Source organism: Chanos chanos, chromosome 13, assembly GCF_902362185.1.
Source record: "Chanos chanos chromosome 13, fChaCha1.1, whole genome shotgun sequence".
Taxonomy (NCBI): Eukaryota; Metazoa; Chordata; class Actinopteri; order Gonorynchiformes; family Chanidae; genus Chanos; species Chanos chanos.
The window spans coordinates 18,252,008-18,278,774 of NC_044507.1; the positions used below are offsets into that span (position 1 = coordinate 18,252,008).

The window sequence follows — 26,767 nt, forward strand, 5'->3', positions numbered from 1 at the left end:
TTTTTCTCTCTCTGATGAGACCATTGTGTGACGCATTGTGGCTAGGGCCACCAGAACTCTTAAACCTGAGTGACAATCAACAGAGACAGCCATATCAGCGGCCCAAATGGAACTGTGTGTGTGTGTGTGTGTGTGTGTCGGGGGGGGGGGGGGGGGGGGGGGGGGTGAGGGGGTATGGGGGTGGCTGTGTTGATGTATCACATTACTGTATTGAGAGACGGCATGTTTAACCATAAACACCCACACTAAGAGAATTCGGTCAGGTATCCTGGTTGGAAATAAAGACTTTGGGTGAATAAGCATGGTAGGGATATGTGGAGATTTGCCATTGTGAATTGGTGTGCATGTATTGATAAGAAGAATAATCCTTTTAGCTCTGATTAAAAAAAAAACATGATCTAAAAGGCCATTGGGGGGGATCTATCCCGTCTTAGTCTTCACTTAAGTCACAGCCAAAGTGCAAATCTGTAATCTGTCTTCACGTCAACTGTGACACAAGACAGACATTTTGGCAATGGAGATCGATCCTCTAGAGAAAAGACTTTGAGTCTCAATGGAAATGCAGGAGAAAGGCAAAGCCAAATGCAGTAAACTGAGGAGAGGACAACATGCCTTTAAACCTTTTCAAAACCAAGGACAAACAAGTAAGACACGTTCTCCTGCAAAAGCACCATAAAACATCTTGGTGAAAGGATAAGTCTTGCCTAAGAGGCTGAACAACACACAGGCATCCAGTGTGGTCTGAAGCAACAGTCTTTCTGTCTAAGACTTAGGACTCCAAAAAGGCCTCACTTAATGTTCCTCAACATAACAATGCAGCCCTCATTACGAAGACATAACCAAATTGACAGTTGTGTTTCGTCTAGTCGATCCAAATTACATTTTGGTGAGAAACCCTTGATTGGACCATCAGTTCAGAGAATAAGCATCCACTGGGTGTTTGGATGGAACAGCCACAGTCTGAATTTTTCAAAAGACTTATGACGAATTTCCTTTGATGTATAAAACTACTTATTAGAGAAAGAGAACCAGGGACCAAATTGGTAAGAAATATTTCATGTATTACATATCTGAATTGTCAAAGAAAACGAATAAAAGTCAACAGAATTTTACTAAGCGTGCATGTTATTCTTCTATGAGACAATATGAGGCTAGACCTCATATAACATCATTGTTATGCCCGTATACTGAAACAGATGAATGACACAAATCAAAAATGGGAAAAATGACATGGTTTACCAGTGTTTTTTTTGTTTGTTTGTTTGTTTGTTTGTTTAATCCTAATAGGTCCAGCAGTGTTTGGATATGCTATGACCCACTAAAACATAGACATGAGCCCACATCCATCTTTAACCTTTGGGTAAAGATCTTTGCAAGTTATGCAGTCATCATTTAAGTGTACAGCATATTGAAACTATCAGTCAGCTACAAAGTAGAATTCTATGGAGCCTTTACATAGAAATCAGACCACAGAAACATATTCAGTACAGTTAAAAGACATGTCTGCTCTCATCTGTCCTTCTGGAAGATGTCAGATTCCCTCAGCATTCTTCAGTGGTATCCATTAACTGGAGATCAACTACATTTCTAATTTAGGTTTTCTTTTTCTTTTTATCTTGCTCTCTTTTTGTCTCTAGATACTGGGGAGAAAACAGCATCTCACTTAACTTTGCTTCAGATGAAAAACATCCTGGCTTTTCTCTACACACCATTAGATGCATGTACCTGCCCTTACAGTGATTAGACCAAAGGTCTTTTAATTCAACATGTCTTTCCTTGTACTCAAATCAGTGAGTTACTGACACAGGTATAATACATTTATATTTGCTGTTGTTAATATTTACCTGCAAATCTTGTTGTGTCATCAAAACCAAAACAATGCTTTTATTTATGCTTAATTACTTAGTCATAAGATGAGTTTTTGTTATTCCTGAAAACATCTGGAAAAGAGGAAAAAGTCCTTTCGATTTAGGACACTACAAAGTAAGGATTTCAGTGTTTTCGTATTGTTATTATGTGTCCAACGTGATCATTAATTTTCATGTCAATCAAAGCATTTACACGTGATATTGTGATGGAAATAGCAGACTTCCGTGGTAAGGGAAAGTAATAATAATAATAACAATAATAATAATAATGACAACCATAATGTTTGTACAGAGTCGATTAAAATCTTTTTTAAAAGCCTTCAGATTTTGAAACATTTATTTTTATTAAATATCTCACAAGCAGTAAACCAGTTCCCGTTTTAAAAGCTACTATCCTGCAATTAGCCTACTTGTTGAGTTAAACAGAAGAAACCGCTTGCAAGGTAAACGGGAGAATTAAGGCTTAATCTGTATCAGTTAGTCATGATTTAATCTGCCACCGCTGGACTGCGCCCTCTCACAGCCACCTATGATTAAAAAAAAGAAACATCTGCAGCATCAAGTGTACCTGTTGTCTCTGATAAAATAAGAGGTACTGCGTGATATTTTAACTGTAACAGGGAGATCTGTACTATCTGTATCTGTACTAATCTAAACGTACTACCCGTACTATACCTGATGTATTACACAGTGAAGATTCAAAAATTGACAGCCATGTTTGCATTTCATATTGTAATATTATAAACAGACCTATGAAATAACAGCGCTTTTGCTTAGAACTCCTAAAACCACAGACACAACGATCAACAGGTTCTCAAATTAAAGGCAAGTTACTGCACAACAGGTTCGCCAAACAGTATACAGGAGAAAACACATCACTGCTGTCCAGAAACGCTACATCGTCTGCTTTATGCTTCACTAAGGAGAAACTGACAAAAATTACAATAGAGGATTGCAATAGAAATATGTAACGGACTTGCATTATACTGTCAAATATATAAATCGCTGCTCACCTGTAGACTTCTCATTCACTGCTTGAGCGATGTGCAGGCAAGTGTTGTGTGCGTCTCTGAGTTTTCTTCGCCCATCGAAATCGACGCCACTGATTGGTTGTGACTCTTCAAGATCAAAGACTGTCAAGCAAGAAAAAACCGTAATTTTATATTTGTTTGATGACAAGAAAATATTTAATATTTCTCCAAGATGTTTTCTTTTTTACTCGCGCTGTACCGGTGTGACCCAAATATGGTCAAAGGAAGCGCGAGAGTACTTTGCATGCTTCGAGCTGTTGCTTAGGGGACGTCAGATCTCTTCTTCCTCAGCTAAGAAAAGCGCAGGTTTTGTGACGGGCTTTATTCACAGAGGGCTGTGTTGAACGCGTACTGTTCTTCGTTATCGTTTTAAAAACATTGCAGTTCGTAAAATATGCTGACGCATTTTGCTTCGGGAGTTTGAAAAGCGTAGTTTACGCAGAGATAACTGCTACCATTACCTTGTCATGGCAAACGGAACAGGTGAATGCACATATTACATATCCTCAACCATGCTTATACGTGACAGGCCGCGATAAGCGTGCTCTGTGATCCTCGAACATCATTATGTATGCTATGCAATTTGATTAGAAGTTTGGCTGTGACATCACATAGTAATTTAGTGACAACAAAAGCAATTTGAGCTTCATGTATACAGCGCTGGTTCCTAATGGTGCATATAAACCGTAGCTGGCTGAACATGCTAGAAACTGAGAAGCACGGGACACCTGTATAGCGATATTGACGTTAAAAACATTTTAAGAACTTCACTTATCAAAAAAGTCTCGATAAGTGTTGTAAACACTCAGAGAGCTGGGAAAACCAAGGAGTCTGAAGTTATTCAGTCGTCCTTTATGTTAAGTGGGCTAGTAGGTTAACGTCTAAAAGTTTCTTTCTTTTTTTGTGAGAAAACAAGACGATTAGCATGATCAGAGTTGTGGAAAATTGATGATTTGAAGCAAATGGCTACTTGTGCCTCTATCAATGGTCCAGTGAATCTGGAGGGGGGAGGGGGGGCAAATCTTGGTATTTACGTGGGTCCCCAGATTTCGTTCCAATTAGACAAGAACGTGGGAGGAGACGCCATCCTACAGCCAGAAGAACTGCAGACATTTATTAGCACCAGTAAAACATCAACTGTGGGCATGTGCTCTCAAAACAGCCCAGTGACTCATACTGGGAAAGTGTGAAGGTTGTGTGTTCAGAAACGTGTTTGATAGCACATTGTAGCATAATTCTCGGCAAGATGACCGAAACAAATAACTTAACACAAAAATACATTATATCACACTACAGTAGGTGTGAGTCATCATTGATACTGATCACCTTTTCCTTTTTTTAGTTACTGTTATATTTTATCTGGTTTTGGTGCCTTTTAATTTTCTCAGAATATGTCTGTTAAGATCTTGTTAAGATCTTTATCAGATCTGTTTTGCAATTTACACCTACGATATGTCCTTTAGGACCACAGTGTGATACCATAAATTGTAATTTAACGGTAGAGAGTGATTAATGCATCATTAAATAACCCTCCAGATTCTCAGAATGTTTTATTTTTTTTTAAACTATTTAAGACTTTCAATCAACATAGTAATGAACATGACCAAACCACACTTTTTCATACATACAGTATCTATCTATCTATCTATCTATCTATCTATCTGTTACCGGTACTAGAAAAGTAAGAACTGGTCCTCAGACACTCGTACCTATTAACAGAGCCACATCTGCTCTTGCTTTTCTTTCTCATTATTTTCTAGAATATCAGCCGTAGCTCCAGTATGTCACTGCAGTCATCTCCCCATCGCTACCACACATTCATTATTTCCTTCTCATTCAGTTGTTTTGATCATAAGTGAAAAACAGTCCCGACGCCACACTGTAATGTACCCACTGGCTAAATCAACCAATCGAGAGTGAAACCATGGTTAGGAATCCACTTTTTCCTGCTAAATTCTGAAGTCGGTGTGTGTTTGGAATAAAACAGACATGTTAAAAAGACTTCGCTTTTCTTCTTCTTTTTATGATTCATCTATGGAGAATTGAATTTAATCTTGTAATCAATGACAAATAAGTTATTGCAAAATATAGCAGAAGGGAGTTTTAGAAAGTATACAAATTGTGAAATGTTTTTTTTATTATTTTAATTGTATTTTCTTTTTCTTTTCGTTGGGTGATGAACAAAAAATTAGGAGGGGGATCTTGCAGTGCAGTTTATTTAAAGTGGTAAACTATGACTAAAATTTGGATCAGTATAGAATTATCATTTTATTCCATCTGTGAGAAAATGAATTATCATTTTATTCCACCTGTGCCCCCCCACACACACACACATACACACACACACACGCACGCACACACGCACACACACACACACACACACACACACTTACACATACACACACACGCAGTTCCCCTCCCCCCCAACTCTGCTCTCTCTTTCTCCCTTACTATAAATAGGCATAGACACGTTAATTATGTGGCTGCTAGGGTGAGGTGCTTCTGTGAGTGCAGAAATTATTCTACACACACAGCCAATAAAACAAAAGCACCAGTCAAGCACCATTTCACTGCACACTACTGCCATATTCCCAGCACAGCCACTCTACAGCGTCACTTGACATGACAGGGATGCAAGCATTTCAGAATATTCCCAGTAGTCCGCTCGCATGCACTGATCCTGCTTTTAATCATTCTGTGGTGTTTGCACTTGCGTTCGAGTTGAGCTTCTAACTTTGAGTTTAGCTTCCAACTGAAATGAGGCAGATTTGCGCAGTCGTCGTCATACTCGTCTACTGTAACAGATTTGTAATTTGAATGCTATTGCTTCACGTTTAGTTCTTTACGCGCACGCCAGAGCGGCTAGAGAGAGAGAGAGAGAGAGAACGACCTGTTTTATATAAACGGGACAGAGAACCTAAAATAAGCATTTCTTTTCTTTTCTCTCACTGGACTGTGGTGATTTTCTAAGCCTGGAAGCACACAGCTGATCAATAATGCATGCTTTACATTCAGAAATATATAGACCCCTGCAGAAGCAATCATTACAGTTTCACACACCATTGCCACTTAGACCCTCTTATTCATGCAAGCAAAGCAACTGACCAGTCAGCGAAGAGATGTCTGGAAAATTCAGTGGTTACTGACTGCATTACTAGCGGTATGTTTCATACACACAAAGAATGGTTTTGCCACGCATGAATCTGTTAAATATGTTATTATCATAATATGTCACCATTTTGATTCTGAGTCTTTAATTGTGCGTTGAAGTGTCATAACGGTACTCAGAGGGGTTGTTGTCGGAAAGTTACTCATTTCACAAATGTGGCGAGACCAAACGTTTCATCTGCAAAGCGAGCAGCTTTCACCTGAAGTTCTAAGTGCAGGAATTTACAACTCAAAGCCTTCGAGTACATAAGCCACCGAATTTTGTTTCTACCAAGCACTGCATGTGTGTGACAAGCCGAGGAATTTCCACACCTGTGGCACAGGTAGAGGTGAGGCACGCTCTGAGGTCGAAAGGTCAAAAAGCGGCTAGACTCCAGTCCCTGAGGACCAGGTTTGAGCAGGACTGTTTTTGCATGTCTGAAATAAGATGAATTTTATTAAAATGCCAGGGGGTTATGGGACCATTATACGCTTGCTATTTTGGATGCTTAGCTCTACCATAAAATGACGAGAAACTGTCTGGTTTTGAAAGATTATGTTAATTTTGAGGCTTCTGTGCTTAGCTATAAAATTACAGCGCAGAATAGCTGAAAGTCCAAAATGAAAACAATTGTTTACAACTCTCTTCAGGAACTTTTTAAGTTTTAAGACATCATCATTCCAACAAAAGATTAAAAAAAAATATCCCACCATTGCTTCTTCTCCCGTAGCAACTAATGTTTTCTAAAATATGTATATTTCTTATTCAGAGGGTCAGGGTCCTGCAAAATTGTTACAATTAGCAGACTTTAAACATATTTGTTGTTGCTGTTGTTTTTTTAGGTAAATACATTAAAAGAGGTTTTTGATGTTAGTCATAGCTGACATCAAAGCAATCTGTTGTTTACATACACCTAGTTGATTTACATTCCTCATTTCACCCTAACAAAATAAGTGTCCTGTCAGTTGTATCCACGGCGCTGTTTCATACAGCCGTATGTAAACATCAATGTCAGTTATCTCTCACATGACTCTACGTGTGTGGTGAGAGCGGCTGCTCATGTCACACACTTTGTCAGATCCATTTGTGTAGTAAGTCATAACTAAATGCTGAACTGTGAATTATGCTATGTGAATCTGGGCCTCGGGTGTTGGTTGATCGTTGTTTGTAGTTGTTATAAGACTGGACATTTGCAGAAGGATCTCCCATGATTTTTATTTTTTTTTTTTTTTACATTTTTTTGAAAGAGCGTCAACGCTTGCTGTGACCCTCGGTTTTGTTTCCACGGGCACCTCATTAGTTCACCACCCCCTTAGCTGGCTTGGGCCGTTTGAAGTGCATGCAGAAAAACGTCTTAGGAGCAGGGGGGAGGAGAACAGCATACCTCCCCCGCATAGCCCCTTTACTGTCTGACATACTTAAAAAAAAAAAAAAAAAAAAAAAGAAGAAGAAAAAAAAAAGAAAAAAAAAGAGCTTTGAAGGAAATTTTGATTGTGGTCTCTCACAAGCGTGCATCATGACCCCAGGTATTCATTGGTTGAAATTCTCGTGTAAACATGCGGGTCATATCCACAAGAGACCAGTCTACACAAAGAACCGACTTACAGAAATACCAGAGGCCTAAACATATGCTACCCAATTTGAAGAAATTTTGATTTAATGCGGTGACATTTGGTATTTCAGCTTAATTTACCTTTGGATGTGCTGAAACAAACTGCGTCTCCCTAAGAGGTTTGAACAGATTTTAGAAAGCTGTTGGGAGTCAATAAAGAATTTCAGCTGAGCAAAGATGCATGCAGCTCAAAAGGACCCCACCAGAAAGGCAACCCAGTGACTCACTGAAAACTGCCTTGACAAATGACCTGTCACACTGAAATTTTGTGAAATCACGTTACTCATGTAGGTAAGGCCCTCTTAATCAACAAAACCAATTGTCCTGAAAGATTAATTTAATTACTCATTCATTACTGTTCATTTTTTGCTGCAGCAGAAAAATGGCATACCAGTTTATGTCAGCAAGACCAGAATATGGTTCCTTAAACATGTTTCAGAAACGTTAAACTGATGTTAAATCCAGTCAGTGTGGGCAGTTTGCCCCTCCTATTAAAAGGTACTTAACCACTTAGATCTCCTTTTGCATTTCTTCCCATAGTGTGTGTGGAAGTGAAACAGTCAACTTCCTGTTCCAACTGTTCTGCACACAGTTTTTGTTTATTTGTTTGACAAGTTTAAGCTCTCACATTTTGCCTTGTAAAGTGAGGTAAAAGTCACTTATGAGAACAGATGAGTTACTAAAATGAGTCATAACAAAAGGTCTGAAGTAGCAACGGTCAGGGGGAGGAATGCAGTTAAAACTTCTCACAAACAAAATACTCTTTCCAGTTTTTTTTTTTAACCTTTATTTACCCAGGTTAGTCTCACTGAGATCGAAATTTCTTTTCCTAGAGAGATCTGCATTCAATAAAAAAAAACACAAAACAGAAAACAAACTAAAACACAAACCATTTCAGATCAAATAATTCCAAAATTTACCTTTCTGCGTCATCTTAACCGTATCAAAGTATCACTTCTGCATTCAAATTTAAACATTAAATTCCTGGTTTTATCTTCTCGGGCCAGAGAGGAGATGTAGAACTTTCTACGGCTATCTGGTCCTTCCACATCAGTCACCGCGTGTTTTCTGTAAAGCCATCCTCCACCCCTTCATTAAACATCCTCAATATATTGATTCCGCTCAGAGATTCTCACCTTTATCCACTGGGTAAAAATCTCTCTTTTGCAGGGGGGTGGGGATACTTACCTCACTGTCAGCTCTGGCATCAGCTCAAATGATATGGTTTTCCATTTCATTTTGCGCGCGCGTGTGTGTGTGTGCGTGCGCACGCGTAAGAAAGGCAATGGAAAATATAGCTGCGCTGATACCACTGGATTTATATAAACATTTTTATTTACTCTAAACACTTACATGAACAAAACACCATATAAACACAAAGACACTGACGCAGAGATAAGCTAACCTGCCTTTGTGTTGACTCAGGCCTTCCTCTTTTTTTTTTTTTTTTCCTTTTCTCTCTCCTTCGTTGCAAAAAACATATTTAGATGGCCAAGGCAGCACAAAATGCTATCAAACTGTATATTATGACATGCTGAGTAAACTGCCTGCATCAGGAATGGAAAGTTTTCTAAAGATACTATATGTAAATCAAGAAAGTATAAAAGTATCATTGTACAGCAGTTGAAATACTGACATTTAAGTAATAGCAAGTCTTACATCATTAAAACCATGGAAGAGACTAAAGGAGGTCTGGAGGAAAAAAAAAAAAAATAAAAACAAACAAAAAAAACAAAAGCAACAAAAAACCGAAAGCCGTTTATGTTCATACCTTCTCGTTTCTGGAATATAGCGTCTCTCCGCGGGACTAAGAGTTGTTTATTGTGCCGTTCTTTGCACACGTGAAGAACTAAAAAGACTGGGGGGAAAAAAAAAAAAAAAACAAAAACGATGGATACTCTCCCCACCCTCCAATCTCACATACAGACACATTCTGGATGGAGCTCTTGTGCCTTGAATTACAACTGGTTGGGGCGGGGGGGGCTGATCTGGTGACATAACTGTCTCACCAAAAAACAAAACACAGCCAGTTAAAAGCAAAACAGGGGGTGCATGGTTGGGTCCAGAATCAAATAGATAGAAAATGGCACAACACATTCAGTTTCTTTTTTTTTTTTTTCTTTCAAGTCCAGTTGGAAATTAGTGTAAAATGAAGATTTTTTTTTTCCTCTCTTTCTTTTTTCTTTTTTTTTTTTTAGATGGACAGAAAAGGGACAGGGGCGGCTGCCTTGTCATAACCCATTCCTTCCATTAGGGTGGGAACTCCTCAGGCCTATGGGGAGAACTTTTTGGCTTGTGCTCGGACCCTTTTCTCATATTCCACTCTGTTTTGGCTGGAACAAGCATCAACACACACACACACACACACAAAAAAAGAAACGTTACCAGTCTTCATCAACCGTGAAACAAATATCGCCATGTAGGAATGTGAACGGCCCGGGAGCGCCCAACGTCGGGCGGTCTCGGGATTGCGAGCGGCTTACCAGTAAATCGTGTATGCCTCAGCTTGTGCCGGATCCTGGATATTTGGTTCATTCAGGAGCTCTTGGATTCCTAGCAAGATCTAGAGACAGATTGGAAAGGGGGAAAAAAAAAGGGATTACATGCCTACAAAGGGAAGGAAAAAAAAAAAAAAAAAAAAAAAGTGTCCGTTGAGATGATGCGGAGCCAGAGCTGTGTGGATACCGCCCTCTGCAGGGATGCATGGAACAGGCAAAGTTAATATACAACAACATTCATTGATCACTCTGATCACACGCTGGTGTGCTATTAGTCCCGACGGCTCTCAGCTCAATGGTAGCTGGGCGACGTATTCAAACCAGTCAAAATGGAAAAATGGCTGAAAAGCGATTGGTGGATGTTACATATTTAAAAAAAAAAAAATAATAATAATAATAATTCTCTTTTAAAAACACAATTTGGTTAAGGAGTACTCCACACAAGAAAAAGTGAAATTCTGTTACTTCCTCAACTCTGCAACTCATTTTTTTGAAAGACTGTTATAACAATGGCTCATCATTCCTGTTACATACAGCAAGTTTTTGTCAAGAAAAAAAAAAAAAAAAAAAGTACTCACTTTATTACAAAGATTCCTTTGGCTGTCCTACTCTGACTACGGCCAGAGCAAGAAAAGTATATTTGTGCTTCGAAGTCTGATGAGTAATAAAGCAACTTCACAATCACGTCCAAATGAATTCGAGAGCTTCACTTTGACTATTCATTTGCAAACTTGTTTCAGAAGACATGAAGGGTACGCATACATGCCCCCCAAAACATCAAACCAGCAACGACCCAACAGTCATCTGAATACCCCTTATATTTACACCCATTATTAAAAAGCATCTCAAACGCATCTGTGTTGTCCGTAACGTGATCGGATTTCTCGTTTCAGTAGCAACGTATAACGGAGGGCTTTACCAAACTGATTTCGAATCAAAGTAAATGAAATGGTTAGAGTCTGTGCATTGTTAAGATTCATTTAAAAAAAAAAAAAAAATATAATAGTTCATCTTGATTCCTGATAACGCTTAAATGACACATTTTGTTGCTTCCAGCCAAGTCACACTCTTCCCCAACCACAACTAGTGCTGTGTCATTTTAGGGGTGGAGGTGGAAGTGGGAGTCTGGATGAGAACTTGTAACCCATCGCGCCCTGTTACAGAGGAAGGCCAACAGGTTTTTAAAAAAGATGTTTATCTAGAACATCACAGAAAAGCGGATGATTAAGGCGGGAGATTGTCAAGAGCGCAGGCATGGAAGGTGACGCAGTGACGCCGACTGCTTTCAACGCAGCCACAAATACATCCTTGACCACATCCAAGACGTGAATCAGCAGCCCTGATCATGATAACAAGAAAAATCTGGTTTTCCCCCCCCCTTTCAAAGCCTTTACGTCCGTCTGTTGACATCTGATCTCGCCCCAATTTCAATAAGGGAAGCCTTTACAATGACCCATGTAAACAGGGTTTAAGGACCGCTTAATACGTTTTTATTCATAACAGTGGATTACTGCTTTGAAAGAAAACCGCTCATCAAATTATTAACGTCAGTGCATTAACCCAGTTCTCCTTACCTGCTTGATCGTGATGGCTGGCCGCCAGTCTTTGTCCTCTTCTAAGATCGATAGGCAGACGGTGCCAGATGGATAAACATTTGGATGAAATAGCGGAGGCTCAAATTTACCTGGTCAACGGGAGAGACAGTTCATATTTTTCTATTCATAACGAACGGGACGAGTTAGTTTGTAATCAAAATCAATTCAAAGCGATGTTCCAACACGCAGGGTGCCAAATGTTCCTCGAGCTTTTTCCCAAAATGAACTCACATTTGGGTGGAGAAGAGGGATAGTCGTCCTTAAAGAGCATCCGCAGTTTAAACAGGCCCCCTTCCCAAGGAGTCTGAAAATGAGAGAAATGAGACATGACAGAGTCATTACTCAAGTAAACAAAGAAATAAAGTTCAAAGCCTGATTGGAAATCACTCTTAACCACAACCCAGAGGATGTGCTCTGCAGCACAACTCCTGCCTGTACTGTACACTTAGGACTTTTATACATTTAACAGCATTTATAAATGCTTGCTGATTGTGTGTGTGTGTGTGTGTGTGTGTGTGTGTGTGTGTGTTTTAGAGAGGCGAGGACACGCTCACCCCTTTCTTTCCAGGAATGGCACATTCCCAGTTCATCAGATTCATGGTCCCATCGGGGTTTTTGGTCGGCACAGCCACAAAGCCCTTACAACATATACATTTTAAAAGTAAGTGGAATCTTTATCACACCGGACAACTTACAAACTCAAAGAAAACTCAAAACAAAACGAAATAATTCATCATTTCACACAGCGGCAGGTATCAGGCCAATATGACATCCTAGTTGCTGCTTCTCCATAAATTAAATACATGGAAGTGTCAAAAAAACCCCAAATTTACCAATTAAGAAAATGGCTCTTTAGTAATTAACACAGGGCAGTAGCTTTTCTGAGGGTCACTCAAACTGTCAGAGTGCAAACAATTTTGTGAAACAACTGCTTAAAAAAAAAAAAAAAAAACAATCATTAATTTCCTCCGACTGAAATAGACTAAGGACTGATCTCTCTAAAAGCCTGCATGACAATACATAAACCATTCAGTGTAATTTTAAAAAGGTTTCTTCTAGAAGAAGTATAGAGCAAGTAACAAACCAATCAGCAGTCTGATTTTAGTAATGCAAGGGTATGCAAGAAAAACCCATGACCAGTCATTCTAAAAATTCACACTGAAATATCTGAGGTGGTTTTTGAAACTTCAGACATGTGTAACTTGCAGAAACTGAAAAAGAACAGCATCGTTCTAGAGTTTCACACACGGCATACGTACAAAAGGATGGTCTTTCCGCCAAGCCTTCCGCTCCTGTGCAAGACGGCTTAAGGCTATACCAGACATTACTTTTGGTGCTCAAATGATGGAAACAAACCTAAGACAAAAAGAGAAAGATACACTTGTACACATTTGAGAACACCAAGGACTAACCATTTCACATTTCATCTAAATGGTAAGACTGTTTATTTGTTTATTTAAACACGCTCAGATTACAAATGATAATAAAAGTGGGCAAAAGCCCCAAAACACTGCAACCAATCAAAAATGATCACTGAAAACTAACTCCCTATTTCATAAGGTGAGCAAAATAACTGCCAACTTGTGTGGGCACTCGTGTCAAGATCCCAGATGCCATTCAGAAAACCTCTCTCTGTTAGCAGTTTGAGGTTCCAATTTCATAAGCTCACCTTTCCAGGTCACTCATTTTTCTTTTAACATTCTGTTATTACAAATGTTCTTTTACTACATCAGACAATTACACTCTTGTGGTATCCTTCACAAAGTAAGGATTGGGCTCACTTCTCATAAGTGGAGAAGTGCTTAAATCAAACTGTACACAGTGGTTGACTACATCTGTCTATGCTATATCCAGTCAAAGAACTATTTTTGACCATAGCTTGATCTCCCAATTTGACAAACGTTGCTGTAAATATGCGTTTTGGCAGAAATGCTTCATTAGGACAAAGAGGTGAACATGTGATATTTTTGACAAGATCACTCACCAGTGGTAACGTAAATATGCTCTGCATGTTTGGCTAGCTGCTGGGCTAGCCTTTTGCAAAATATTACACGGGGATGAGGACGCCTAACCGCGATTATCATCGTTCTGAGCTGTGTTGATCAGTTGAATGTCAAACTCCCTAAACTAGGTGTAGTGTGTGGATTATCTGCGTCTGTATACGCTGCCATGCGCAAATTTGAAGAGATGACGCTAAACACCATGCGTAACTGCGCACTGTGATGGCCATTGCGATATTCTTTGCCTGTGATATTTCATCTAGCTCCGGGGAAAAAAACATGTACTTTAAATGAGTACTATGCTTTACGATAAAACGACCGATCTTAACGTAACAGTGGTAAATTGATATTAACAAAAGCAAGTTAAACAACACTGTCATTTGAGTTCTATTATGATACAGAGCTACCTAGCCTGTTAGCAACCAAGCTAATGGCTAAATGGCTGGCTAGCTGGGTGCAAACCAAACAAAAACACCGTAAATTCCCAAGGACATTAGCCCTATAAAATCCCTGTACTGCATTCTGTTTTGAATTGCAGAAAAATACGTACCTATAATCTTGTAAAATACGATGTATTTTATTAAATAACGGTCTTGTTGAAGGTTCTGAATCAAACTCGAGGTAAATTCTAGCGAAGTTTCCCTCCTGAAAAAAACCCGATTATTACCCAGGATAAATAGGACCAGTGCGCTTTCTACTCTCTATTGCCTGAGTACAATTACCGATAAAGACAGAGACCCTGTAGCAGATTAGAGAATACGTTAATGTTGTTAACGGCCAATAAAAATCACCTGTAGAATTTTAGTGATATTTGATTACATCGCAACATTGTCGGTGAACATTAAAGAGGACTAAATACTTCATATGATGCTTTAATTAGCCATAATCAAAGAAAAATGCAGATTGCTCTAAACACGCTTTCAGATTAAAAGCATGATTCTGGTACGCTTTTATGAGTTCACGGTTTGATTTTCTTTTTAAATGGAAATTCTTGCACTCAGGCAATATGTGAGACAGCTTTATTATTTAAAGCGACAGTGTGTGTAAATGAAGGGCTTAGGAATATTATAATATTTCGAAAGGTTTCTGTCAACGAAAATAAACCTCTTAGGACCGCGAACATGCAGTTATCTCCAGAAATGTACATGTGCAAACATTTGACATTTCCTGCTCTTCTCTCGTCAGTATATTTATCAGTTCTCTCTGCCCAATCTGTTAGTTTATGAAAAAGTATCTCTGCAAAATTTAATATCTTTAATTTGTTTTATACGTCAGATGATACAACAGCTTTAAGGTGTAACATATTAAAATAGTTTTGATTATATCAAGGAGCAAAAAAGAATGGTTGTACTATTAACGTTGCTAGAAGACAATATGCAAGGTTAAGTTATACGTAATCAATTCATAAGGAGTACACCATCACAGAATTGTGACTCTTAAACCGGACAATTATATTTATTTCTTTATATACATTTATATATATATAAAAGAAATTACTCCGTCCTGATCCTTCTTCACACGTCATCGTGAATTATAGTTTGTTCTAAGCACTACCAAAGAACTTACAATACGGCCTTAACATGAGAAATCGATTAGCAGAGCAGTAAAAACCAAGGGTGGTGTTGTGTTTAAAAAATCCCAACAATGTTCGCTTATATTTTCACTTGCATTTTCGGTTTATAAATAGAGGAGAATTGGGTAAATGGAGATATTTTTAAACTTTCGTTTTCTGTTATCGCTGAAGGGAGTACTGTTCAGTAATAATGATTATTCATTCCTCAAGCTTTCGTGCATAGTCTTTGTTTTCCGAAATCGTTATCCAGTCCAGAAAACTCCTGTTTGCAACGGTATAACAAAAGCACTCTGGACATACAGTGCTCTCAGAGGATATTCAGACACTTTTTCCACACTTTTTGAGTTATCAGCTTAATTCAGAATAAGATTAAATTTTGAAACTGAAACTGATTTTTTTTTTTTTACGTTAATTAACAATCAATACAAAATACCGTAGAATGAAAAAGTGAAAGCACATCTTTCAATTTTTTTTTGACAAGTTTATTAAAAATAAAAAGCTGAAATCTCTCATTTACAGAAGCTTCCAGATCCCTCACTATGACGCTCTTAACTAAGCTCAGAAGCATCCTGTTTCTTTTGATTACACTTCAGATGACTCTACAACTATCACAGTACACCTGTGAAAAATTCAGCTGATTGGACGTTTGATTTTTTTAGAGCGGCATACACCTGCCTATTGAAGGTCCTACAGTTCAAAGTGAATGGCGGAGCAAAAGGTTCACAGGAGCACAGTGGCCTTCATCACTGTGAAGTTTGGAACCACAAAGTCTCTTCCTATAGCTTGCTACCTGATCAACTTTGGTATTTGGGCAAGAAGGGCCTTGGTCAGGAGTTGACCGAGAACCTAATGGTCACTCTAGCAGAGTTCCTGTATTCAGACTGGAGAACCAGCTGGGAGGATGAACATCTCTGCAGTCAGTAGGTGATTTGTAGGGGTTGAGGGGGGATGCCATCCCCCTTGTTAGCAAAATGACCAAAATGCATCCCCCTTGTTAACCTGCCATCCCTCTATATACTCTATAGAGTAGTGTCAGTGACCATTGGGCCATCCCCCCTGTTAAAAAAATAACAAATCACCTGCTGTCTGCAGTGGTCCATCAGTCAGATCTCTACGGTAGAGTGGCTAGACAGAAGCCACTCTTGAGTCAAAGGCATATGACGGCCCGGCTGGGGTTTGCCAAATGGCATTTAGAGCACTCTCAGCCCAAAGACAAAGATTCTCTGGTCTAATGAGACCAAAACTGAACACTTTGTCCTAAATGCCAAGAGTCATGTCTGGCAAAAACAGGTAGCACTCGTTACCTGGCTTAATACCATCCCCACAGTGAGGGATGGTGGTGGCAACAGCATGCTTTGGGGATACATATCAAGGGCAAAGAGTGGGGGACTGGTCAGGAATGAAAGGTAAGATGAGCAAAGCCAAATGCAGACATGTCCTTGAAGAAAACCTGCTCCAGAGCGCATGCAACTTCAGATTAAGGCAAAGATTCACCTTGCAGCATGACAAGCACACAGCCAAGACAGCCCCAGAAGTGGCTTTAGGACAAGTCTCCGAATGTCCCTGAGTGGTCCAGCCAAATCCTACACTTGAACCCCACATAAAATCTGTAGAGAGACCTGAAAATTGCAGTTCAATCCCCATCCAGTCCGACTGTAAAGGGAGAATGGGAGAAACTGCACAAATCCAGATGTACAAATTTTGGAGAAACATAAGCAAGAGGACTGACAGCTGTAATCACTGCCAACGGTGATTGAGCGAAACACAGAGGGTCTGAATCATTTTGCAAATGGAAGATTTCAGTTTTTTATTTGTAATAAATTTGCAAAAAAAATTCTAAAAATGATTTTTCATCTTTTCACCATGGGATGTGTTGGTTGGAGGCAAAAAAAATCCATTTAAAATCAACTTCATTTTTAGTTAAGTGGACAAGACAAAAGTCTGGTAAAAGTCAAGAGTTCTGAATAGTTTCCAAAGACAGTGTAATCAACTTTATACATGTTTTTATGCTTTTTGTCTGGCTGAGCTGGTTAAGGTTTAAGGTTTACATTTATTCTTATAAATATTTATATAAGATTTAAGGTTTATATTTCACACCTTTCATGAATTACACACCTGGAGGCAGTGGGGTGCAAACTCCTTTCTAATTATGGAAATTTATGTAGAGACTAAGAAACAAGTGTGATCTGCAACAGGAACTCCATATATGTATGTTGGTCGAGGTAACACTGAATTTTTAGGGTTTTTTTTAAGTTTGAAGTTTTTACAGTTAATTTAAAGTGACTGAGCTGTACTCCTCACTGTATTGGGATGGAGAGACACCCTGCACCATTCTCTCACCAGCAATTCCCTCTCCTTCAGCTATGGACATAACAGCTAAGGAAAAAGAGAGAGAGAAAGAGAGAGTGCAAGAGAGAGAGAAAGGGAGAAACAGAGAGCGAGAGAGAGGGAGAGAGAGAGAGAGAGAGAGAGAGAGAGAGAGAGAGAGAGTGACGGAGAGAGAGACGGAGAGAGAGAGAGAGAAAGAGAGAGAAAGAGAGAGAGAGAGAGAGTGACGGAGAGAGAGAGAGAGAGAGAGAGAGAGGGGGAGAGAAGGGGAGAAAGAGAGAGAGAGAGAGAGAAACTTCGTCAGACAATAAAATAGGTGGAGCCTCAGCTTTCAAATCATCGATTGACCACAAAACCACATCCTTGATGACATAAACGTCAGAAGTGCTATGACTACACACTATTATAGAACTTGAACATGAAATGGCTGGGACACTATTAAACGTTTAAAATTTTATTTTAATTTTAAATAACAAACAGAGTTGTCTTTTTGATATGGTATTTTATTTTCCACTTTGAAATTCTGTTTCCTGTATTTCACTGTCAGATTTATCAACCATGGCTGAAAAGATCATTTGAAATGAAGTGATTCAATGGGGAATTTATTACAGTAAGTTTATATTTTTCATCTTATTTTTTTCTTGTTCCTCTTCTTCTTTTTCTTCTTCTTGTTCTTCTACTTTGTTCTCCACATGTTATTTTGACCTCTGATATTTAAGTTTTTCAACCTTTGGAGTTCACAAATGTCATTTAATACAACTGGATTTTGAAGTGAGTGCAGAATGTGTGTGCACTGTGCAGTGTACAGTTTAAATGAATGTAGAGTGCATCTTGGGTTAATCTCAGTGTAATTTCCTGTGACAGAATCAATATTTGCCCACTTTGTAAGTATTTTAAATCCTATTGCTGTCAAAGTGTGATCAGTGAATCAAGTCAAGACATAAAACACATGATGACCAGGCAAGACAGATGTAGCACCCATGAAGTCTCAATTTGTTTTGTGCTAATGATATCATCTAAAGTAATGGATATATGAATGTTTCAAGTATATGGCCAACAGTCAAATATGTAATGTATATTTGATTCATTGATGTTAATTAATGTTAAAAGAACTTTATGAATAATCATTTTGCCACTAACTTTCCCTGTACTCTTTTCTGTTTTGAACAGTTCTGACCAGAGCTGATCACTCACCACTCCTGTGCTGTACTGTGATGGCACTCACAGAAATGTCCTTTGCATTGCTGCTGTTTTGTGGACTGATACAGTGCAGTAGGTTTTAGTTCCTTTGGACTACTTCTGTTTTTTTCTGTTTTTTGTTTTGTTTTTTTCACATATCTGTCACATTTTTTTCAGTTGTGTTTTTCAAGTGTACTGTATTTGTTTACAAAAATATATAACTGAAATTTCTTTTTTTTTTTTTTTTTTTGGAGAAGTACCTGTGAAAATGTGCTGAGGCCAGAAACACTCTGCTACATCATTAACCGCGTATCTCCCGTTTCTTTGTTTGCAGTTGCAAGTTCCTGCAATGTCACCTGTACCACAGACTACATCTCAACGCTGAACTGCTGGGATGCGGACGTGACGGGACAGAATTTCTGTCATGTCGATCTTGAATGCAGGTACAGCACATCCTGTCCATTGGTTCTCAAAATTTTAGCAATGCTGAAATCAGCATTCAAGCATTAATTGGCACTGCAATATCTGCATTTAATGATAAGAGATCAGACATATGCCCAGCTAAATCACTGTTACAAATGCTAAATGCTTGTCACATTAACAATATCAACAAACTTGGCCCTGATATTTTTCTACATTATATATTTGTATCCTCTTTAGTCCTCCAAAAGCAGTCTTGGAATGTCATTTTTACAACTGACAGATCTTTGGGTTTTTTTTTTGCACTCAGGGATGAGGATCTATCTGCAAAAGGGAACTGCACAACCGGGCCCTCCCGTCGCTGGTGCACAATGGAGCCAGAGAACTTTGACTACTTTGCTTATGTTGATACTGTTTGCTCACTGACAGTAAATGAAAGAAATCTGATACAAAGAGTGGAGGAGAAAATTACAAACAAAACCTGGATTTTGCGGGACTTTAGTGAGTTTGAAAATTTCTAATATTCACTTTTCTTTTGTTATTTTCATTAGCTTTGGTTTATACTGAAGTTTTCAATTTGTCAAAGCCGTCTCTCTGTTCTCTTCACAGTAAAGCCAAGAGCTCCCATCAACCTGAACATTGTGAAGACAGAGGGGGATTATAATCTGACTTGGGACACTGAATATATAAACGAACATGGCCTATTTTTACAGGGCCAGTTTATTTATGTGTTGCGAATAAGGACCAAAAATGCAGATGAGGTAAATTACTATTGATTGCACAGTCGTTAGCTGGTCCTCATCAATGCATATAATACATGAAACAAAAGAAGTACATGTCAGCACGTGATTGATCACTTCTTATGTTTATAAACTTATATCTGTTATCTTCCTCAGGTACTAAAATACTATGATATCAGACAGGATCAAAAATACCTCGTTATCAACCAGGAAAATGTGCAGTCTGGGAAAACATGCTTGGCAGATATTAAGGCCTCTGTGAATCCACTGCTGCTTCCATCCTTTTGGAGTGAATGGAGCAGTTCTGTTGAACTGACATGTCCTTGGACCAGTATTTCAAATGATACAGGTTAGCAGAATGTATCAAACATATGCGTCACGTCTTTGTAGGTGACCAAAAACACAAGGGCACATTGAAAATAGAGAAATTTATCAGAGAAACACTCCTCAAGCTAAATGAAACTGCCCACTTCACAGAGGTCAAGAGTCAAAGAATCAAGATTATTAGATTATTTGACAACCATGTAGTTTAAATGAAAACACAAGAAATGTATTTGGGTCTACACAAACACACATATATATATATGTATATATATATATATATATTTCAGGTAAAGTTATGTTGGAGGCAAGGCGGTACTATTACTTGCTGTTGATCGCAGTCCCTGTGTTGCTCCTACTTTGCTGGAACAAAAGGTGAGCATCATTCAAAATTTACTTGAAAATTCTTTTTTTCCATGGGGAACATACAGAATAGTTTGTCCTTGATCACACCAGAGGTGTTTGCTATGCAGTTTCTAGAAAGGTCTTGGGCTTTTGACAGCACTCAGCCACATGACTTTATTATCTAATCTCTCTTATGTTCTCTAGGATTCATTCATCAAGTGTTAGCCATACTGAGCCAAAAGACTTAGGTTGTAACCTGTCATCGTTTAAGGGAAGCGGGCAATATGTAGATACAGAAAGTAGATAATGGCTTGATTTGAGTGTATTTTCCAGTAAATGATGAATGCTTTTGCTGTACATGTAACCTTCCTTGTATCACCTCCTACGCTGATGAAAACCACAGCCACAGCAAATTATTGCTTGCACAAAGGCAAAGTACATTTAGTTTAGAAGTGGAGGAAGTTGGGCTGTTTTAAACTGAACAAGGGTCACAAAACACACAGTTTTTCCCCCAGCTCAGCTATAAATAACTCTTATTTTCATCTCAGAGTCACAGAAAACATGTATGTTCCTACTTAAGTTGATATTGCCTTAGTGTAGTTTATGGCTGTTTTCTCTCTACAAATCATTTCGAAATCATATTTAACAGCATCTTTCTCTGTGTCTCTTTGTGTATTTTTTCCCCTTATTTATAGAGGGCCCCTCAAAAAACTACCATTTTACCAGTACATTCCAAATCCTGAAGACTACTTCAAACCACTTTACCAAAAACACGAGGGGGATTTCAAGGTAAGAAAATAAAAATCAGTATTCATTTGAGACAATGTCCTTTCCACTACAAAGATCAGACAAGCAAACGCAAATCAGATTTATCATGCTTATGCAGCAAGATGAACTATGGTCCTTTTTAACTAAAGGTGGATTAGAATCTGTTACACATATACAGAGACATGTCTAAAGTATGAAACATAAGTAAGACAAAGTTCAGGAGGGACTTTCAGATTTTAAACACAACGCAACAACCCCCCCCCCCCCCCAGCATGTCACGGGGGAATGTGACATTTGACAAATGACTCAGTCACCAGGGGCTTCAAACACTAAGACAACGAAGTGTAACAGCCATCTGTCTGCCGGTGCCTTACATACGTGTAAAGTGAAAGCAGTGACTCCCCTTGAACGGAAAGTACTATGAGTTCAACTCTAGACTCAGACTAGGTGGGCAGATATATTTAGCTGTTTTCAGCTAAAAGGGAAATTTTATAAATATTCCATTATGTCAAACGTCTTCTACACGTGTTACCCACTTCATGCATTTAACTCATTCAACCATATACTCAACATACTCAACCAGTGTTTTGACAAAAATATAGTATTTTCGACAACTTTTCTGATGTCAAATGCAGATGTAAACGCAACTTTGTACTATTAAAATTTAAAGGATAAATTGCAACAACATCGAAAAAAGAAAAATCACCTGAATTTGTTGCTGTGAAGATGGTTTGAAGATCGTGTTACTGGAGCTATTATTAGTAATATAGTCTGGGGGGGGGCGGGGGTGTTGTTGTTGTTGTTGTTGTTGTTGTTTTCCTGTGTAGCTTTCATGCGATCATTCAGAACACTGCTAACAGAGGAAATGGTGCCAGGAAGGACCTGGTACAAAACACTGTGTCGCTGCAGAAATGTATATTTCTATCTGTAGATGGGGGAGGGAAAGATCCAGCAGATGGCACTAAGACAGCAAAAACAAACAAATGTGTGAAAAATGTGAAATGTGAAAAACTTGTTCTCTCTGTCGACCCTGGCGATAAAAGATGTTTTATATCGCTGTTTTATATGAACGCTTAAAGCTTGACAACGAAATAAAACCATCTCTCTTTTTTTTTAAACTCACTTCACGCAGCGTCCGAACAGTTTTAAGAGATGATTTTGATCACTTTCAGGGACTTTCCACAAAACACTCTCATGATTTTTGAAATGAACTTGTGAATATCTGCATCAGTTATGAGCAGCAAATGAAGCAGTTTTGTGCTGTGTGCCTTACCCACACTGCAGAGTTCGCAGCATTGCATCAAACTGACGAGCCCCTGCTTAATAGCAGTCACCTCATTCAAATTACGCTGATTTGATTTTTTTTCATATCTTTATAGAAAGTACACATAAATGCTTGGTCTTTTTTTGGTTTGAAGTTCAAAACACAGTCCTGTAAAAGATTGGAAATACCCAGATGAAGTAATACAAGTTGAGAAAGTTAGTTTTACATGATATCTTCTCTCAGAACATGCACCTATAGCTTACCATGCAATACACAACGTATGACGTATATCCAACACCTGCTCGATATACAGTGCAATATTTTCTTTCTGCTTTTATGTTATTGTAATGAATAAAATCAAGCATGCAGCAGAAATGAGCGTGACTTTATATTTAGACGCGCAACTGGCTGTAGAAACATTTCTCTCACATGCAGTACAGGAAGTCCGGGTTAAGATAGTGATCTAAACCCCTGTCTCAGACACATAATAAAAATTGTTTTATCGTTTATATGAACTTTCTATACATGCTTATCAAAGACAAAACCTAGGGTCTGTAGCTCTTCTGATGAAATGGCGGAGTTTGAGACAAATAAATTCATCTGTGTACCAACCTACTGTGGTTCATTTTCAGAGTGAGTCACAGACTGTCCCTAGAATACCAAGAACGTGACCTTTATCATGTCTTTTCCTACTGGCTGTATTATTTTCACGACATGGAACTTTGCTTAACCTACTTGCTTTTGGAGTTTCAAATGTTTGTACTGACTGATAAAACTACGTGCTATTGCTTTGCGTGCTATATCTCAATCTCTTTGTTTGACGTAGAGGTTTTGTGGTCGTGCGCATCGGACACTTTTTGTTTTTTAACGAAGATTTTACTCGTTTGGATCTCTGATGAAAGGCTGTTTTAAAAGATAAGGGTCTTTGCACATATCCTTTCTATGCGAGCCCTTTTTCTCTGCTCAACTGCCGTGAAAGATCAAAGTTAGCAGCAGCTAATCAAAGCAGAGAGTGCGTCATGAGTGTTGAGTTCACTAACTTCAAACTAGTCCTGTGCATTGTTACAGCGACAAGCAAGCAAACAAACAAGCAAACAAACAAACAAACAAACAGACAAAATAATATGCAGAGTATATTCTTGTGATTTTATGTAAAGTTATAAATATATAAAATAATCTATAAACATAATGACCTTTGTTTTCTCTTACAGAAATGGGTTGGCCCTGTCCTTATCTTTAGTCACTGTGACCCTCTGGAGAAGAGTGCTCCCCTGCAGGTACTGAGTGAGAAACAAATGGAGGCTCTGGGACAGCAGATGGATGGCACAGAGGTGTACGACAGCGGCGGCAGCGGAGGCGAGGACAGCAGCGGGAGCAATCAGGAGGACTGGAGTCTCCTCAGCCAGGCCAACAACAACTCCTCGAGACTTTACTTCTTAGGAGGCAGCAGCCTTGGTGCTACACATTCGAGCGGTCACATCTCCATCGACACGGTGACTGTGTCTGGGCAGGAGGGCACCGTGTCGGAGTGGTCGGGGGAAAGCGCGATGGGTCCTCTCGACGGGTACGGAGGCGCTCGGCAGGAGATGGAGAACGTGGGTGAGGAGCACGGCGTTGCGAGGCTTAGTGGGAGGGAAGACTTTGCTCACTGGGAGCTTCGGGGTCAAGACATGGAGGCAGAACAGATCTCATTAGAGTCTTTCAGCTCTAACGAACAGTCGGAATACGGTTACCCTCGTATGGGCCTTGACCTAGACACCATTGACAGTGGCTTTATGGAGTCAGACTGCTCGAGCCCAGTAAACTCAGAGTTTGATGGGAATGAGCAGATGGACAGCGCCATCCTTGCTGGGCCTGGAGGTTCCCATTCGAACTACGTCAAACAGTGGGTGACTTTTACCACTGTACAAGGAGACACCAGCACCTCTAGTCAGGAGAGCCAATGAACTCTCACCATCAACCTGAGAAATATGTGAACAGTCTTTACATACCTTGTGTTTTAAATATCCTTCTTAATGACCCCCCCAAACCCCCCCCGCCCCCCGAAAAAAAACAACAACAACAACAAAAACAAAAGTTAAACATTATGACGCAATGATGTCACTGTCAAAAGAGGACTACGGAGTAGACTGCAAATCCATAAACAACTCAGCAATACTTCATAAAATGACTTGGATGATGGAAAATAAATTTAAATGAACTCTGTGAGTCTGTGCAATGAAAGATGAATAGTCCAGAGCACAGTGCTGTAAAACTTGTTTTTGTTCAGATGTTGTTCCTGTGGAGCGAGATAAGAAAGCTCATGCATGCATAATGAATGCCATTCATCTGATACTAGCAGAGGCATGTTAACTTATCTGATGTCCTGCAAATGTACATATCAGCGCTGGGCATTGATTTTTATCATCATCTACCCTAATTCCCAAAAGTCAAGATGAGAAAGACAAATGAAAACAGCTGACAAAATATTTCAACGATACCACATTTAAAAAAAACTATCCAAATGTCCAAATCTTAACATGTCCAAATCTGAATATTATTGTTATAATAGAAATGACTGCTATACCTAGACCCAGATCCATTAGGTATATGTAGAGAGCGATGACCAAAAAGTCAAAGTAGTGTGCGTGTGTGTGTGTATGTTTGCAAGTGTTGTTTAAAAATTTACATTTTTTCCCCCCATTTCAAAATTACCGCAGTTAGATTATTTTTATGACTTGTCAAGAGCAGACAAGTAAAAAAAAACAAAAAAACAAACAAACCAAAAAAAAACCATATTTTCCTAGTTGTGTGCTATATATGTGAATATTGTGTGTAGTGTAATGTATATAATGTCTATATGCATAAAAAAAATGTTTAAACCATCTCCACATTTCTGTGAGCGTTTCTATGACTATCTATGAGTATAACTTTTCTGTTATGCCGTTCAAAGAGATATCAGAGGTTGCCATCTCAATCAAAAACAGGAAGTGACTGGTACATCTATATAAACTCATGCTTGATCTCTTACTACAACACTCTCATTCATTCTTCTCTGAGGAATCCACTGGGTCCTACCCCCCTCAAGGTAGTGTGATAATGATATTCCTTTACATGGAATTAGAACATAAATGTCAGGTTTTTTTCCTTAGCTGTTGTATTTAATAGAATAAGCATGTGTACTGTAATTAACCATTAAATCCTTAAAATCGTTGAATGTTTCTGTTAGGCTCTTATTGAGTCAAAGTTCTTCGAGTAATTGACAAAAATATTTTACTGTAATTAAACTAATGTGTTCAAAGAGATTAATTTGTGGGTATTATCCAATCAAACAATGAGGTGAAAATCCATACTTGTGTAAAGTGCGCAAACAGACCTTTAAAGCTAACAGACATTTAAAGACACAGGCCAGTAACCTGTAATGTGAAACATTCGTCAGGAGTATTCCAAGAATGATGGAGAAGTATGAGTCATTTTTTTTTTTTTGTTAGTTCCCAGAACATGATGCTGTTGTTGACTAAGAATTATGCAACTATCAAAATAATAATGTGTAACATGGAGCATGTTTACACGTTCATCCAGAAAACCTGATCGAATTCGGTTACCTGAACATTTTCCACGCAATCCTTGCTCTTCATTGTTATGCCAGGGCTCCATCCTTCTTTAAGAGTGATCGGCATTAAATGAAAATACTTCAGTAGCCTATCTTGTAAAAGGATCTCAGTCATCAGTCACAAAACCAAGTTCTAGACTGCTTGATCTTTGTTGCCTGGGGGATGTTTCAGAAAGTGGGTTTTGTGAAAATTCAGAGTTAGTTAACTCAGAGTAAATAGTAAACCTCCTAGCAGAGGAGCCCTATGCCCCCCCCCCCCCCCCCCCCCCCCCCCGGGCCTTATCTACACAAAACCAAAACAAAAACAACAAAAACAAAAACATTGGGGACATGGATTGAGATGAATGAAGTACAGACTGTGGTATTAACAGATTAAGAGGGCAAACATAAAAGACCTAGGAAATGATAGTTAATTGGGTATTAATTGGAGAGCCTAAATCCAGTATCTTGATTTTCATATTCACATTTTTGTGCACAAGAATTTG

General features: G+C 38.8%; 2 protein-coding genes across 2 annotated transcripts; one reads left to right on the forward strand and one right to left on the reverse strand.

Annotated features, from left to right (window-relative positions):
* Window positions 1-8,997: 8,997 nt before the first annotated feature.
* On the reverse strand, window positions 8,998-14,393 carry ube2ia (ubiquitin-conjugating enzyme E2Ia). The gene is made up of 7 exons (XM_030789818.1): window positions 14,303-14,393; window positions 13,012-13,108; window positions 12,307-12,390; window positions 11,984-12,056; window positions 11,732-11,841; window positions 10,143-10,222; window positions 8,998-9,992 (listed from the first exon to the last, which is right to left on the reverse strand). Exons 2-7 carry the CDS (start codon window positions 13,075-13,077, stop codon window positions 9,932-9,934), a joined length of 474 nt encoding a protein of 157 aa, XP_030645678.1. The 5' UTR covers window positions 13,078-13,108; window positions 14,303-14,393; the 3' UTR covers window positions 8,998-9,931.
* A 1,635-nt stretch (window positions 14,394-16,028) lies between these two features.
* On the forward strand, window positions 16,029-24,636 carry LOC115826063 (interleukin-21 receptor-like). The gene is made up of 7 exons (XM_030789739.1): window positions 16,029-16,128; window positions 19,167-19,275; window positions 19,563-19,753; window positions 19,862-20,013; window positions 20,149-20,341; window positions 21,308-21,447; window positions 23,902-24,636. Exons 1-7 carry the CDS (start codon window positions 16,029-16,031, stop codon window positions 24,634-24,636), a joined length of 1,620 nt encoding a protein of 539 aa, XP_030645599.1.
* The last annotated feature ends 2,131 nt before the right edge of the window (window positions 24,637-26,767 follow it).